Raw genomic sequence first — 16,680 nt, 5'->3', positions numbered from 1 at the left:
AGAACTATCTAATATAAATTTAATTTAAGTACAAAAAATGCATGCAGGAATATATACAAACAAAAAGCACAATCAGAAATAAACCATGCAGCGTAAGTGGATTTAAATTTAAGGAGTGAATTGTGTGTGTGTGTGTGTGTGTGTGTGTGTGTGTGAATAGGTGTGTGTGTGTGTGTGTGTGTGTGTATACGCTACCTAAGTACGAATAATTTCTTCTGTCTGATCGTAAGACTGTGTAAGAAGCCATTTCTTAGTTTTCGATTTTAATACAGAGCAAGAGAAGTCATCAAATTTACATAATTTAGAAACCCTATTGTAGACTATGGGGTGCAGGAAGAATGGAAAGCGTTTGGCGAAAGCAGTGTTAACTCGAGGACAACAGACAGTCAGGTGATTAAGACGTTTTTGACGACGTCTGACGTGGTCTACAGAAGCTACAGCAGTTCGATGAGATTCCGTAACAGCTTTTACTACGAAAAGTTGACGAACGCTAAATCGTAGAAGAAAACATAATGTTGCTCCCCTCTCTACTACAAAATCTGTATTTGCTAAGAGACAATTTGGGGCGCAATCTGCATATGTGTACAATAAAATTAACAAAGTATTAAATATATATAATCTTCAGCTGTACAAATGTAAAAAAACACTAACTGAATGGCTTAAAATACTTAACTATGACGAGACAGAGGCTCTGATATACTAAGTTGGTATTAGTTAATTAACTTAAATTCTAATGTACTTACTAGTTTTTATAATACTATATTATGCTTTACAGTAACTATCGTATAAGAAGTTCCGATAAGTTCTTCATAATTCACTTGCACTCACACGATCTCACACACATTCATATACATAAACACACACACACACACACAAACACACACACACACACACACATACACACACACACACACACACATAAAATTAGAATAAATTGTACTACATATTAGCTTAAGTTTCATTTTTGTACGTTAAATAAATATAAATATACAACTTGTTGCTACGGAGGAGCGGGGCTTCCTGATACAGGTATAATATACTTAATAGGGAGTCCCAACCTGTTACCTGTTATGTAACATTTATTAATGTAATAAATAATTTTTCAATTTTCAATTTTTTTCAATTTTCAATATTGATATGATGCTTAGAGCCTTAGAGCATTTAATAACTGACATGGCTATTTGTACATTACGTACATTGGATGTGCCTGTCCCCCGCAAAAATCACTGTTTTGTACAGAAAATGACAGCTATGGCGTCTCCAGTTACTAAATACTCAAAGATATATAAGAAGATGTGGTATTGTGGTGTGACATGGTACCTTAATGCTGAGGCTGGAGACGTGCTGTATGAGCAGCTCGGCCTGCTCGTCGTGCAGCTGGCCGCGCGCCTCGCACCGCGCCACCACGGCGCCCACTCCCCACTCCAGCACTTGGTCACTCATCAGGCTGTAACATTCATTACATTGTTGTATTCTCCGTAGCAGTAGCAATAGCCTCCCGAGGACGTTGTCCGAACGATTGGACTGCCGCCTCACAAAATACTGGGTAGAGGTGGTGACAGGCAGGTCTAAGTAACCCATCTTGCCCCGTGTTCCTCTCTGCACGCAGTAATGTTAAGGTAGTCTATAGTTATAAGTGTTTTATGTAAGTACTAACATAGTATGTAAGTTATTCTGATTAACTAACAAAAATATGGATCAAATGGCCTGAAATAAACAATTTTTGTTAATTAAACATACAGAAAACGTTTGAAATAGGTAGTTGAATAGGGAAACACAACAATCGAAAGTTTGGTTTCTGCCTCTATCACTCTTGCATATTCGATCGATAGGAAGGCGGATAACGAAATTTCGCGTTTCGTGGCAGGCCACCTGTAAACAAACCGCCTTGATGCATCAATGTCATAGTAAAAACTTGTCAAAAAAACTATTAGAAGTATTTGAACAAATTAAATTATTTTTCAGAAAATATTACATTTTTTTTATTATTTAGGCACCTGCCGCGATAGCAGAGGACGCTGGTTCGATTCCAGCCTGGGGCACTGGAGGCCTTGGTCACTTTTCCTTAGTATATGACATTTATTTCAGTTTGTAAAAAACTGTTTAAAGCGTAGTATGTATAAGTTACTCTATGGTTTACTAAACAAATTAGTGCGGCGGAACATTGCAGTAATAATCCCTATTGTCGAAGTACTGAAGATACATCAATAGGATGGTCGATACGGAACGAGCCGCCTCGCGAGGCAAGGTCTATCAGGTGCCTCGTCTGAAGCACTGCAACTACGCATGTGTTGACTTCGAGCGAGGCACGTCTATACAGATCGGGCTGCTTCTCACGGCTATTTCGTCTTGAGGTGGCCCGTTGTGGACCGCATAATCTCGAAAATAATAAATATTGTCAACGCCTCATACGTCGCAATATTACGATGGTACAGTCGACGTCAAATGTTTACATTTTTCGCCTTATTAAAAAACCGGGCAAGTGCGAGTCGGACTCGCGCACGAAGGGTTCCGTAACATAATTAAAAAAAAAACAAAAAAAAAGGAAAAAAAGAAACGGTCACCCATCCAAGTACTGACCACTCCCGACGTTGCTTAACTTTGGTCAAAAATCACGTTTGTTGTATGGGAGCCCCATTTAAATCTTTATTTTATTCTGTTTTTAGTATTTGTTGTTATAGCGGCAACAGAAATACATCATCTGTGAAAATTTCAACTGTCTAGCTATCACGGTTCGTGAGATACAGCCTGGTGACAGACGGACGGACGGACGGACAGCGAAGTCTTAGTAATAGGGTCCCGTTTTACCCTTTGGGTACGGAACCCTAAAAAGGAGTAAGGTGCAAAAGCGTAAACATATTTTTGACGTCGACTTCACAACGAAAACCAAGATCCTCTTTAGGCAAGTGTGAAGTCGACGTCAAAAATATGTGCATATGTATATTGTGTAAGAGTGAAGGTCTCCATTGTAGCTTGGGCAAAATGTTTTCTTATATCCAGCTGTCTATCTGTCCGGGTGTTCTTCTCTCTGTGACCAGGTTCGATAATTATATTGGACTTATTTTATCGATTCAGTTTTAGTCACAGACAAAACATCCTCTAGACTGAGCATAGTCGCGCTACCCCCTCTGCCACGCATACGGTAATTTTACTCCATGTTCGAAGTGTCTTTGTGTGACGTCCGTGTCTTTGAACGGACCAATCACGGCACAGGATTTCGCTCACCTCGTCCCGCGCACCCCCGCATTTTTGGCATCATCGGTTGCATGCAATAATTGCTCTAAACTCGGTCTAGAGGATTCCTAGTCTATGGTTTTAGGTTTCAGAAATTTTTAAAAATGGCAGCGCCATGACGGTTAAGGAAGTAAATTTCACAGAGCCTTCCCGTCTCACCTGGACGCGGTTTCCTTGGATTCCCTGATGCACTTGGCCAGGGTCTTCACCTCCATGAACCGGTCGGTGTTCACCAGGTACTTGGCTACGTGCGTGTAGATGTTCATGGAGTCCAGCTTGTGCTCTGTTATTACCCTGTTAACAAAATATGGAACGTTCAGACAAATTAAAGCGACTGACGAATGCTACTAAATATGCTAGTAAATTACAACAACTTCCTACAAGGATCGTGCAGCCAAAAGAGCTTATCTGGGGCGACCAACTGGGAGACGTCCAGTCGGAAGGCCTAGGTACCGATGAATCTATGAGGTCCAGAAAGACCTGTGTGGCATGCAAGCGGCTGAATGGCGTCAGATCGCACAGGAAAGGAACGAATGGCGCAATCTAGTGTCGGAGGCCAAGATCCACTTCGGGTCGCTGAGCCAGCGAAGTAAGTAACTTCCTACAAAATCGAAGTTTGACAGCGGTTCAGGATCGAATCATGCTGTCCCTTTCTAATACATGGCACTATCCCTTTTGGCTATTTAGGGTTGCCAAATTAAAGACATTATCATTATCTGTGGTCGTGCACGCAAAGGGACGTCAAGTTGTGTCAACCCTAATAATTGCTCGGAGCAATGCTGAGCCGAGCGGAGCCGAGTTTGGCCGGAGTCAGGAGTTTCGTACCCCTGGTATAACCATTTAATTTTAAACTTACTTGAAAGCTAAGTCGAATCCATCCTTCACAGATTGCCCCGTAGCTAATATTAGAGCCACTATCCGTATCTTATCCGTATTCGATCCGAACAACGTAAGTGGTCTAAACTCCTTAGCATCCGGGTCCCTCCGACTCTGCACTGGTATAACCTCATCTATGACGTTTAAAGGTAGTCGCCCGGCCGCTTCGTTCGCCGCTAAGTATTTGGCGACCTCCATTTGCCGAGATATTGTGGTCATGAGGTTGTCTATCGTCACTTTGTCTAGGTGGAAGTGGATGGATTTTGGGTCGTTGGTTCCTGGAAAAGAGAATTTGCACATGAAATTTTAGTACATCTGTCTTTAGTCTTTATTAACATGGAGACGAATTATAATACAAGCAATGTGCATTAACCAGCACATTGCTCATGAAACGGGAGGTAAATGGAATATTTCACGAGAAATGGTAAATATTGTGGATATCGCTGAAAGAGGTTGGAAGCAAGGTAGGTGAACTTAGGCTTTTGGTACCTTATTGGTTAGAATATATGAATTTTGAATCCATTGTTTTATACAATAGGTTTAAATTCATTCGGACTGATCACTGCTTAGATATACGAAGGGTTAATTAAGCCTGGGTCTCCGTTTCAAGTTCTATAGAAAGCAGCGTACGACTTCAATTAGACCTGGGACCTTTAAGGCCCAAAGAATATGGAACTTCCTAGATTCAACGGGCATTAGTAATGAACTTTTAAGAGCCGCCACAATAGATCACTGCTTGGTCAACGTGGCACTCGTAAAGGCCCACAAAATACAATATACGTTCCATCTTGCGGCCACTACCATCATCATCATCATTATACTTACACAGTCTAATAAAACATGCACTGAGAGAAAAGTACAACAAAAACACACTTAGAATTACAAAAATAAACTTAATCCGGGGACAAGGAGAGTTAACTAATAGGAACAAATTGACTTTTGCAATTTCTATTAGTTCTTGCAATTTCTATTATCTGTTTGTTGAAATTATATTTGGGATTACTGAGCTGTTTGTAGAAATAAATAAACTTTACAGAAATAGTGAAACGTCCATAATTATTACTAAAACTTCGTTTTTTCCCCCAGTACAGAACTGTTTTTTAATTCCTGGTGATGATTTTTCTCTCAGTGTGGTTTTCTCTTCCCAGAGTGACACAAGCCTACGTCATAATAACATTGCCACTTTATATAGCGCTATCGCATATTATCATATAGCGCTGTCGCATGATGACGTAGGCTTGTGTCAGTCTCGTGACCACGAAAAGACGGGAAGAGAAAGAGTACCAGGCGGAGTATATTATTATACCATGTTATACTTACTGGTAGCGGGCACGCATTGCGAGAGATGGTGGTGCGCGGCCGCTAAGGTCCCACTCCGGCTGTGTAATGTCGTGAAAGGCGTGCTGCGTACAGGGCGCGCGTACAGCAACGCGCAGGTGGCGGAGGCGCGCGCGTGCTGGCCGGACCCGCACTGAAGCGCGTAGAGCGCTTCTAGGCGCTTCGTGGCTTCCAGGGTGCGGCAGATGTGCATTATGTATTCCTAGGAATATGTGTTGAAATGTTATTATTTGGATAGCCGCTAGTTAATTTGATGATATAGAAAAATATTAACACGTAGGTATTTAAGACATTGTCATGAAGCGCGTCAAGTAAAAAAAAAACAGTTTTTTTTAAAGAGTTGTACTTATGGAGAAATTTCCCCATTTTATTCTCGATTTCGCTATACCGATTTAGGTACCTAATACCAGTGGTTCTTAACCTTTTCAGTCCGGTCACCCCTATGACTATGACTAACTAGGGCACCTGATTTTACCCCTCCTCCCAATGGTAATAAAACATAAAACGTGTACGTTTGTTGTATTGTTATATTAGGTCAACTTATTACCCCAGTAAAATACCAGTTTTACCCCCACGGGGGTAATTACCCCCAGGTTAGAAACCACTGACCTAAACCTATATGTATAAACGTAACTTCTCCTCATTCTTTAAAGCCGATCAAATTAAGTAATAAATCTAGGCTATTGACTTGACAGATCAACGCAGACTCAAAATTGAAAATACCTCTAGAGGATCGATAAATTAAAAAATCAGCTAAGTAGGTACGAGTCGGACTCGCGCACGAAGGGTTCCGTACCATTACGGTAAAAACGAAAAAAAAAACACGTTTGATGTATGGGAGCCCCACTTAAATATTTATTCTATTCTGTTTTTAGTATTTGTTGTTATAGCGGCAGCAAGCAGCTATCACGGTTCATGAGATACAACCTGGTGACAGTCAGACGGACAGTGGCGTCTTAGTAATAAGGTCCCGATTTTACCCTTTGGGTGTAAGACTTCATAGCCTCCTAAGTCCCTGCGTACAATTTTTTATACATATTCCAAAATCTATTTTGACATTTTATTGTGTAACCATAGTCTAATAAAACATGGTCTTCTCTTCCCAGAGTGACACAAGCCTACGTCACAATAACATGGCCGCTATATATAGCGCTATCGCATATAATCATATAGCGCTGTCGCATGATGACGTAGGCTTGTGTCAGTCAGGTGACCTAGAAAAGACGGGAAGAGAGTACCAGGCGGAGTATATTATTATACCATGTGTAAGGGTTCCAATTTCAAAAACAAAACAATTGCTTCTTGGTCTCTGGAGATTAAAATAAAAATTAAACTCACCGACCACAAATCCAGCGTGCTATCAACATCGCTCATAGCTTTCAGCAGGTCATTGACCTTATCCTTCTTCAAACACTCCATATACACCGCCTCCGTAAACGTCTCCTTATCCACCAAGTTATCATAGCAATACGTCAGTACCTCCGCCATATTCTTATACTTCATATAGAACGCTATGTTGGCTACGTGGGATCCGTAGTTGGTTAAGTAGTAGACACATTCTTTGTAAAAGAACGGGTCTAGTTTTTTGACTAGATGGTCTACTTTAGGCTCGTGATTGTTGTTTCTTCTAAGTAAACCTAAAATAAAATAAATATAGATGGTCAAGCAAATCTTGTCAGTAGAAAAAGGCGAGAAATTCTAATTTTCTATGAGACGATATCCCTTCGCGCTTTATTTTTCAAATTTGCCGCCTTTTTCTACTGACAAGATCTGCTTGATATTAGGGGACATCTTACACAGTCTATACAGATCAACCTAGCCGAAAACTAAGCAAAGCAAATCTTAGTGTTAAATTTGATCTGTATAATAAGCCAATGTTATTATGGAATAATATTAACATCAATAAATTGCTCTGATAATTAGATTAAGATTAATTACGATTCATAAGAGCTTGTTTCTAGGCCTACATGAATAAAGTATATTTTGAATTTGAAAAGAATTGAATTTGAAAGCTTGTACCTTGAGCGAGACTTTTCTTAGGCTGGACGGTGGCAGTTTGGAAGTCGCTATAGTCGCCCTGTTTGATTTTCTTCACGCTTGCTAGTGTGTGCATTATGTTGAGGGCTGGCTCGGTGACTTGGATACGCTTTTTGCTTGCGTTATGCGATGTTAGTTTTTCGTTTGTAGACTGAAAGAGAAAATGAAACATCATTAATAAACATAGAGCGCGCTGGTGGCGGTACGAGCGTGCGACTATCAATCCGGATGAGTTTTTCGGAACTATTTATACAGGGTGTTTGGTACATCGTTCGCCAAATTAAAATGGCAGATAGGTTGAGTCATTTGCTATCTTCTCAGGCCTAGAAATTTTTTATTTGACGCAAAAAATAATTTCACTTCTATGCCAGTTTTTTATTAATTCCAAAATTTTACTTGAATAGTAGTAAAAAAAAAACCATGGCCAATTTTGTTTTTCTAGGCATGAGAAGAAAGCAAAATATGACTCAACCTATCTGCCGTTTTAATTTGGCAAAAGATGTACCAAACACCCTGTATATTTAGTATTTAACCTTTTGAACGCCACAGACGGCAATTGACGTCAACGCAAAATCGTGACCACGACGCCAAAGACGGCATTTGACGTCGATCGTTTTTTGATGAAAATCTACTGAAAAACACCCCACATTTAGGTTGGCATTATTTATTCACAAAACTAAATTTTACCCCCGCGGCGTCAGTGGCACGGCAGATGGCCGTTTAACGTTCAAAGGGTTAAATAAAAGTAAACAAACAATTTATAAATTTTCGGGTAGTTATAACATTTATTGGCTAACCGACCAAATACATAACCGCCTGGATCAGTCACTGCACGACCTGACTTTAACCAGGGGTGCGAAACTCCTGACTTCGGTCAAACTCGGCTCCGCTCGGCTCAGCATTGCTCCGAGCAATTATTAGGGTTGGCACCACTTGACTTCCTTTTGCGTGCACGACCACAGGTAAGATAATCACTTGATATTTGACAACCCTAAATAGCCGAAAGGGATAGTACCATATATTAGAAAGGTACAGCATGATGTCAAACCTCGTTTTTGTAGGAAGTTTCCTTTCTGTACGGTAGTACTATTAATTATTCTGTGCTTTAACTTACATTATTTTTAGTATTATGAAGAGGTTACTACATTGATTTCATCTACCCTCAACTGGCTTAAGGAGACATTTGATGGTAGATTTAGTTTACTTTTTTTTATTTAACTATCTAAAGATACAGAGCATAGTCTAATAAAACATGGTCTTCTCTTCCCAGAGTGAGACAAGCCTACGTCACAATAACATGGCCGCTATATATAGCGCTATCGCATATTATCATATAGCGCTGTCGCATGATGACGTAGGCTTGTGTCAGTCACGTGACCACGAAAAGACGGGAAGAGAGTACCAGGCGGACTATATTATTATACCATGAGGCACTGGTCCCACCGCGAGCTAGTAAGCTATGAGCTATCGGCTATAAACACGCTATAAACAAGAGCTCACCGCTGGGCGAGTAACTATAAATATCGCCGTGTCTCTTTTATTTACACGGGAGTGCTTATCTTTTGTTCGTGTTTATAGCCGATAGCGATAGCTCATAGCTTACTAGCTCGCGGTGGGACCAGTGCCTGATACAGAGTATAAAGCCACAAACTGTTTCTCCATACCTTCATAGTCTTCGCCTTGTTCAGGATGTGCTGATTGACGGGGTAGTTCATGTCCTCGAGCATGCTGATGATCTCGTTGAGGAGGGGTTTATTTAACTATCTAACAGTGGCGACGCGTCAAACATATCATTAGGCAAGCCGGGACTAATTTGACTTACATATTTCCTTTACAACTCTGCTCAAACGTCCAAAAACAGGCAAGTCGGTAGGAAACGGCTTAAATGGACGCGCCGCCACTGCTATCTAAAGATACAGAGTATAAAGCCACAAACTGTTTCTCCGTACCTTCATAGTCTCCGCCTTGTTCAGGATGTGCTGGTTGACGGGGTAGTTCATGTCCTCAAGCATGCTGATGATCTCGTTGAGGAGGGGTGGGTTGGCTCGAGGCCGGCCTTCCGACTGGGTGCTTGATACTGAGCTGGTACGTTCCGACTGTCTTAAACCTGGACAGAAACAAGTAAGTATTTACTTAAAACGTTTGAAAATACTTCCTCTTTTTGGGTATTGGTTAAAAATGTAGCATGTGTCTCTATATATCAATTTCAAATAAACATCAAATTCATCAAAATCAGCGGGTCCACACAGAACTAACCGCTTCGCGAGGAAATTGTCGCGCGAAGCAGCTCGGTCGGTGGAGACGTGCCCCGGCCGCCTAAATTTTGAGGACGCAGTTTTAACGCTAGGGCAAAAAATTAAAGCATACACAGTGTAGGTACCTTAAGACACGCCTTGCTAAAACGCTGGTTTTTATACACCGATCGGAAGACGCGCGGTGTGCCAGTCCTGACAAGGACCTAACTAGTTAGGTGGCGCTTTTAGCTGCAAAGATAACTGACCCCCATACAAACAAATTTCCAGCAGCAGTGGGGGTTAGTTTTCACTGCAGCTTACTGTACTTGCAACGGTACGATGTAAAATACCTAGTGACACGCGCTTGAATATTTATAACCCCAAGTTTGCTCTAGCTAAGGAAAAAGTAACCTTATGTTTCTAAACAGAGCGCTTGTTTCTAAACATCCGTTACCTTGTAACCTCCTATTCAAAAACTGCTCCGAAGCCTCCGTCCCGTATTCGCAGTCCTCGGCCACCTCCATACACACGTTCACAGTATTCTTGAAGCAGTGCGCGAACTTCTCCCGCGCCTACTTGAAGCACCCCGCCTTGAGGCACGCCTTGCCCCAAGCGGCTAACACGCTTGTTAACTTGCGTAGTTAACAGCGCCATCTATTTCACCTCTTACGTACTTTATCGAGCCTAGAATCCCTAGATGGCTTAATGATGTACATAAAGGTACCTACTTAGTTCCCTATACAGTGCATAGGTGAGGCTGTAATTCGTTTAATTATATTAGGCTAGTGAATTGTAATGTACTCATGACACTTTTCCAACATACACCGAAAGAAGCACACGCTGTTTTGTCTCCAACTCCCTCAAGATCCTCCGACCTACGCCCATATGCCAACAACGCTGTTGCGGGGGATCCCGGATTTTGTGGCTATGTCTAGAGCCAACTCCCATTTCTCGGCTTCTAGTAGGGAACGGACGACAAACTTCATTTACCTTGCAACCTCCTATTCAAGAACTGCTCCGAAGCCTCCCTCCCGTATTCGCAGTCCTCGGCCACCTCCATACACACGTTCACAGTATTCTTGAAGCAGTGCGCGAACTTCTCCCGCGCCTGCTTGAAGCACCCCGCCTTGAGACACGCCTTGCCCCAAGCGGCCAACACGCTGTTGCGCGGGATCCCGGATTTTGTGGCTATTTCTAGAGCCAGCTCCCATTTCTCGGCTTCTAGTAGGGAACGGACGATTTGACCTGAAAAACAATACTACTGTTAGTTTCTTGAATAAATATGAAGTTTTATTTAGTTGGTTTTAACCTGAATATGATAAAATAAAATCCTACCAATATTGTAACTGTAAAAGTTTGTATTTGGATATTTGAGCAAGGAGTTTTTAGAAACTTATGCACAAAATTTCATTTGATATTTTGCTATAAGCGCTTCCATTTGATATTTATGGATATTTGGGCAAAGATATTAACTAAACAATTGATACCTAATAGATAGTTAATAACCGGGTTTAAAATTTAAAAGTATTACTTTACTTTTAACCCGAGAGTCATTCCCTATGGTTGCACATATGGTGTAACTAGCCATTGACATTGTCATTGAGGCCGCACAGACATTTACTAGGGTGTTGTAGTTACTCCATTTGCATTTACTCCGCTGCATTTACTCCGCTGGTCGCCATTGAGGCACACTTACTAGGGTGTTGTAGGCGCGGCACGAGGTGGTGCGCCTGCTGCTGCACGAGCGTGGCCATGGCGTCGGCGTGTGCGAGGCAGCGCGCCGCGTGCGCCGCTCCCGTCTCCGCTATGCGTCCGCGTCCGCTCCCGCTGTCAAAATTGGTCAGTGTTATCTTCGCCATTTTACGCGATATTGTTGTCATTGTGGCTCGTCTCACATTTTGCCTTATTGAGAGAATGAGACGCACTGACATTGGACAAAGAAATCGAACAGGTGGTACCACCCTAAGCAACAAGCGCTGGCACTGAATGTGTCAACAGTAAAATGATATATGTACTGACGCGATCTCGTGTGGCGCCCTGGAGTAGAGCTCGGCGGCGGCGAGCAGGAGCGAGCGCCGCGCGCGCACCAGCAGCCGCGCGTCGCCGCCGCCTGAGAGGGCGCGAGCGATTTCATCGCTTCTGTCTAGGAGAAACCTGCGGAGAAAAAAATGATCACCATAATAACCAAATACCTTAAATATGGTTCAGTGTGGGTACTGGAACCCGCAAAACGCAGTGTACAATTTGCTGATCATTGAACCCGAACATTTCTCTGAGTAAAATTTGGATACCCCTTAGATATATATACCTGAACATTTTCGATTGTATTTTCATAAAGTATAAAAATAAACTTTTCCATGAGCATAAACCAGGGCTACAATGAAATATGTACATACACTACATCAGTGGCGGCGCGTCAAACATATCCATAGGCAAGCCGGGGCTAATATGGCTTACATATTTCCTTTACAACTCTGCTCAAACGTCCAACAGGCAAGCCGGTGGGAATCGGCTTTTATGGACGCGCCGCCACTACATACCTACAAGTACACTATGTAACGTCTTCTACAGTTATTAGACAGAAGACAACAGTGTCAGTGTGTCAACAGTGTGCTAGTCCTTCCCTAAATTGGATTTTATACATGTATGTACTTACTTCGGATATTCCAAGCTGATGGAGTGCATCTTCATAATACTCAAACACAGAGTAACATTCGGCGTAAACTCGAACCCAAACTCTGCCCGAACAGCCTCGTTTCTCCCAGAATTGTTCGAGAGACACCAGTCCATACAAGTGACGCCGCTGCCGGCAGAGTCAGAGTTACTGCTCAGCATCATGTTGTCTTGGTCCGAGGAGTGCTTCTTGTTGGTCGTTTGAGTGTAGCAATCGTTGCATACGCGGAATTTTACGCTGCTTGGATATGTTGGCACCTAGAATGGAAAAGTAATAATGTAAGTATTTGTAGTTGCCGCTTAACGTTCTATCCTTGGTTGGATGAATTCAAGGATTACATTTCTGGCAATGGACCCGGGTATGTCCTTAAACTACGTCCAAGACCACCGGTGGACGGGCAGCAGCGTCCCTCAAATTCGGTGTACTCGACTGCGATCGCCAACCCGCCTGCCAAGCGTGGCGATTATGGAATTCACCCCCCATAAGGGAGAGGCCCATGTTCAGCAGTGGACGTCTTATGGCTGAGATGATGATGATGATGATGATTTCTGGCAATTCAGATTATTTATTGGTATAACATATACAATGCTACACGTCATACATTTAGGCAGGTACATAATTTACATATTGGATAACATTGTTACAATAAAACCTTATAAATTCTATCACGCTTTTTGAGGCTTCGTAAGTTCGGTGTATTTTGCTTTCCGTCTTATAAAATGTATAAATTATATATTACAGGGTCCTTTGTTACATTTTGAATATAGTTTTAATTAAATTTGGAGATATATTTCCAGATAAAAAACAATTTATTAACAAACTGAACGTAGTAAAATATAAGTTGTAAAGCCACTAACCTGCATTCTATTCCTTGAGCAAACATGGCACACAAGCCTGCCACATCTTCTACAATGATGCCTCCGAATAATCATAGAGAATATAGACGTCTGGCAAACCATACACCGATCCGTCGAATAGTCCTCCGCCCATTGCTCTTTCGAGGGCACCTGCTCAGGCATCACAAATGGCCTCGACGCCGCTTCAATGTTGATAGAATCTATAGACTGCATGAGGGAATCTTCCGAAGGTTTTGGCGGAGCAACACAAGTGTTCTTAGGGTTCATGTCTAAAGCCTTCTCGGCGTAGAAACGGAGCAACGCGTCCACAGAGTTCCTTGAAATTACTATGCTATCTATCAATTTAATATTATAATATAAGTTGTCTCCGCTGGGGTCTTTCTTTAAATTGCTTGAGATCTTGTTAATAATTACTGAAAGTACATCCAGTTTGGCATTCATGAGAAATTGCTCAAGCATCAACAGAGGTTTCTCAATCAACTCCCAGAACATTTGACGTAAATTCACATCTATTTCCAGCATGATCTGCAACCCGATCTTGATGTTTTCAAATGACTTCCAATCAGAAGAATTCTCAGAGACAAAGTCTACACAAACTTGGAGTATTTCGACGTTTCTGACTTTGGACATTTCCTCTTGAATGAGATCCATCGCCTGACTAGTTGGCAAGCTTGACAAAAGTTCACCAACTAAAGAAGGAGTGGCTTGGTTCGTGTATTCAAACAGTTGTCGTAAGAGATTCATAGTGATCAAGTGTTTCATGTGCTCCGAGACCTCGTGGGCCTCAGCCCAGTCCAGGCAAAGTTGGAACTGCTGACTGTCCATTAGGACTTCGATAACATTCTCGGGGTTGTTCATCGAATGCTCGTAAACGTCGTACCAATGGCTGGAGCCCATTATTGATGCGATCTGAAACCAAAAGATTAACGTCACAAACCAAAAACCTATCTTTCAAGGTTCGCATTCAAAGGTATATCTAATGTAAAAGAATGCCTTCTAACTTTGCCTTGAACATTCATATACCTTTGTTATTAAAAGCCGAAAAATTCGAGATAATGTTTACCTGATTATACAATGGTATTTTAACCATCCAATTAGAGCATTTCTCATGTAAATCTTCGTCTAATACCTCCCGATCGAGTAGGAACCTCAAATAATCGAGCACCTCCAGAGCCCCTTCAGCGGGCCAACTGTTCAGATTGTTTAGAATGAGATTCACTTTCAACTCGGAGCACTTCAGGTACTGGCAGTATTTCCAATTGTTTTCTATCTTCGGGTGAATTGCCAGTTTGAACAGTATTAAATCTCTCAGATTCATCAGGTTAGCACTGCACAGTACTTGTCTTTCAGAGAGTGCGTCAATTATATTCAGGCATTTGAGTAACTTCCCAGCTTCGATCAGCTGAGGCAAAAACAGGAACAACTTGTCGAGATCAATAGTGGTGTGGAGAGACGCTAAATACTTGTTACCTCCAAAGAGGACCTTGGTGTAGTTAAATCTTTCCAAGTCCATATAGTTGTTAAGGTATCTCGTTCGCGCGTCCATGCTCTGCTGAAAGCTGTTGTCGTTCGGCGATGTGTGGATCTTTTTGATCAAATGCGCTAACACCCAATTGTGTAAGACGATGTATGTGAGACATTGAGGCGTCGGCGCGCGCGGTAGAGGTGCCATGTTCGTATCAGGCTCCAAAAACAAATTTTCCTCCGTATTTTTAAACTCATATACAGCTTGAAGCAGATTATTAAAGTTCATCTCGCTAGCTTCCATGTGGGGTGCAAGTATAATCGACGGGCAAAAATTCAGTATCAATTTTGGTATCAGATTCACGTTTAGCTTCTTGCAAATAGGCTCCAAGTACGTCACTGGAATTTCTTTGGTATTGATCATGCTGCCAAATATGTCGTGCAGTTGTTTATCTAATACTGTGAAGTAGGAGGATTCTGTGGCGGTTGTTGCGTTCTCTTCCAGTTCCAGCTGAGATACTGTTTTGCAATACATGTAGCACATCCTTAGGTAGTGCGTCCTCGTCTTCTTATTTCCGTGTCGAGATACTTCTCCAATATTACACAGGTCTTTGTCAGACGCGGCTACGATGTTCATGTAAATCTGATGGTATTTCTGCAGCAGATTCGGATCGATATTAGCCTTGTGAGGTTTGACGATGTCTGCTAAATCCTCGCAGCATTGACGCAGTTCTTTGGACAGCTGGTTCATTTTGCAGAACTCTTTATGTTTGATCGGTATTCGGCAGTCGGCGATGAGGCCGCACACGTTGTCAATGAAATCGAAGGACTTTTCCGTATTGCCAAAGATCTCGAAGGTAACGCTGGCTATATCTTCGATGAATCTGATGTAGTTGATTTTTTTAACGGCAGCCACGTCCGTGGACGAGCGTACTTCGGCCAGTTTCCGTTCGACAACATTGATTAATCCATACGTTATTTCTCTATTAAGACCGCTGCTTAACAGAATGTCTACAGCATTGATAAAAGAGGCGTTCTGATGGCTATACAGCTGTAGGTGAGGATGGCAGGCGGCTAGTTGAATCACATCAAAAGAAAAGTTAGGAGGCCTGTTGGAAGCCAAAAACCCTTCAACCAAGCCCATAACTTCTGTGGATACAACAGAAAGGGCGGAAAGTTCTTTGGTAGCGTACGGAGTGTCGCCTTTGTAGTAAATAATGTTTTTGATCTTCGCTACCAGGTGGCGCAGCTGCTCGGTGAACGAGACCTCTGTTGCGATCTCGGCATCGGCTAGATCGAACATCTGAAAATAAAATTAAACTTTTTAATAAACAGCTTGCTGTCTTTGCGGGGATAGTGGGCATCTGGTAATGCTACATTTTTTATTGAATTGTTAAAACGAAGTCCAAAGAGAATTGGCGATCGTTCACATATTCAAGTGGGTCATTTTATTATTTATATCTATTATCTAAAGATAAGTTTTATATTTTAAGGTTTAAAGGCCTTATCTAATTTTTAAGGGGTTAATATTTTTTAATTTCTCTTGAAATTCAATTTTTCATTAAAAAAGCGAACGAATAAGCGTGATCAAAAATCTTTTACGACTGATTCAAAAAGTTTCAACCACAATTAAAAAATCATTTGACTTTATTGACATATCTGTCATGTTAATGTTATTGATATGATAGTGGCAAAAATGATCAAAATAAACATTGATATCTTGTTACTAAATGCTAATTTACATACTAATAATTACAGTGATAACGCAAACATACAGTTTGAGTACATACCACAGTCATAATAAGATCGTTAGGCGCAAGGCGGACTATAAAGTAAATATTTCAATGGTAGACGATGATATCGAAATGGACATTCATTTAAGCAATAGAGCCAGCAAATTAAGCAAGTAGGTAAATGTGGTTATAGTACCTATAATAATTGGTCTTCATAGGTCACTTTGGGGTCA

At 41.6% G+C, this 16,680-nt stretch overlaps 1 protein-coding gene across 1 annotated transcript in view; it reads right to left on the bottom strand.

Moving 5' to 3' along the window:
- Positions 1–16,680, bottom strand: part of LOC134673092 (zinc finger FYVE domain-containing protein 26 homolog) — a 29,275-nt gene that overhangs the window by 5,353 nt on the left and 7,242 nt on the right. The window contains exons 5-17 of the mRNA XM_063531030.1: positions 14,314–16,017; positions 13,251–14,159; positions 12,376–12,650; positions 11,739–11,873; positions 11,416–11,546; positions 10,710–10,964; positions 9,435–9,592; positions 7,468–7,636; positions 6,787–7,085; positions 5,431–5,650; positions 4,091–4,388; positions 3,394–3,528; positions 1,321–1,447 (exon numbers count right to left, since the gene is read on the bottom strand). Coding sequence (XP_063387100.1) covers positions 1,321–1,447; positions 3,394–3,528; positions 4,091–4,388; positions 5,431–5,650; positions 6,787–7,085; positions 7,468–7,636; positions 9,435–9,592; positions 10,710–10,964; positions 11,416–11,546; positions 11,739–11,873; positions 12,376–12,650; positions 13,251–14,159; positions 14,314–16,017 — 4,815 coding nt within the window. The remainder of the gene's footprint in view (positions 1–1,320; positions 1,448–3,393; positions 3,529–4,090; positions 4,389–5,430; positions 5,651–6,786; positions 7,086–7,467; positions 7,637–9,434; positions 9,593–10,709; positions 10,965–11,415; positions 11,547–11,738; positions 11,874–12,375; positions 12,651–13,250; positions 14,160–14,313; positions 16,018–16,680) is intronic.

This window comes from Cydia fagiglandana, chromosome 18 (assembly GCF_963556715.1).
Source record: "Cydia fagiglandana chromosome 18, ilCydFagi1.1, whole genome shotgun sequence".
NCBI classification, from domain to species: domain Eukaryota; kingdom Metazoa; phylum Arthropoda; class Insecta; order Lepidoptera; family Tortricidae; genus Cydia; species Cydia fagiglandana.
This window is presented reverse-complemented; position numbering and strand designations above follow the sequence as displayed.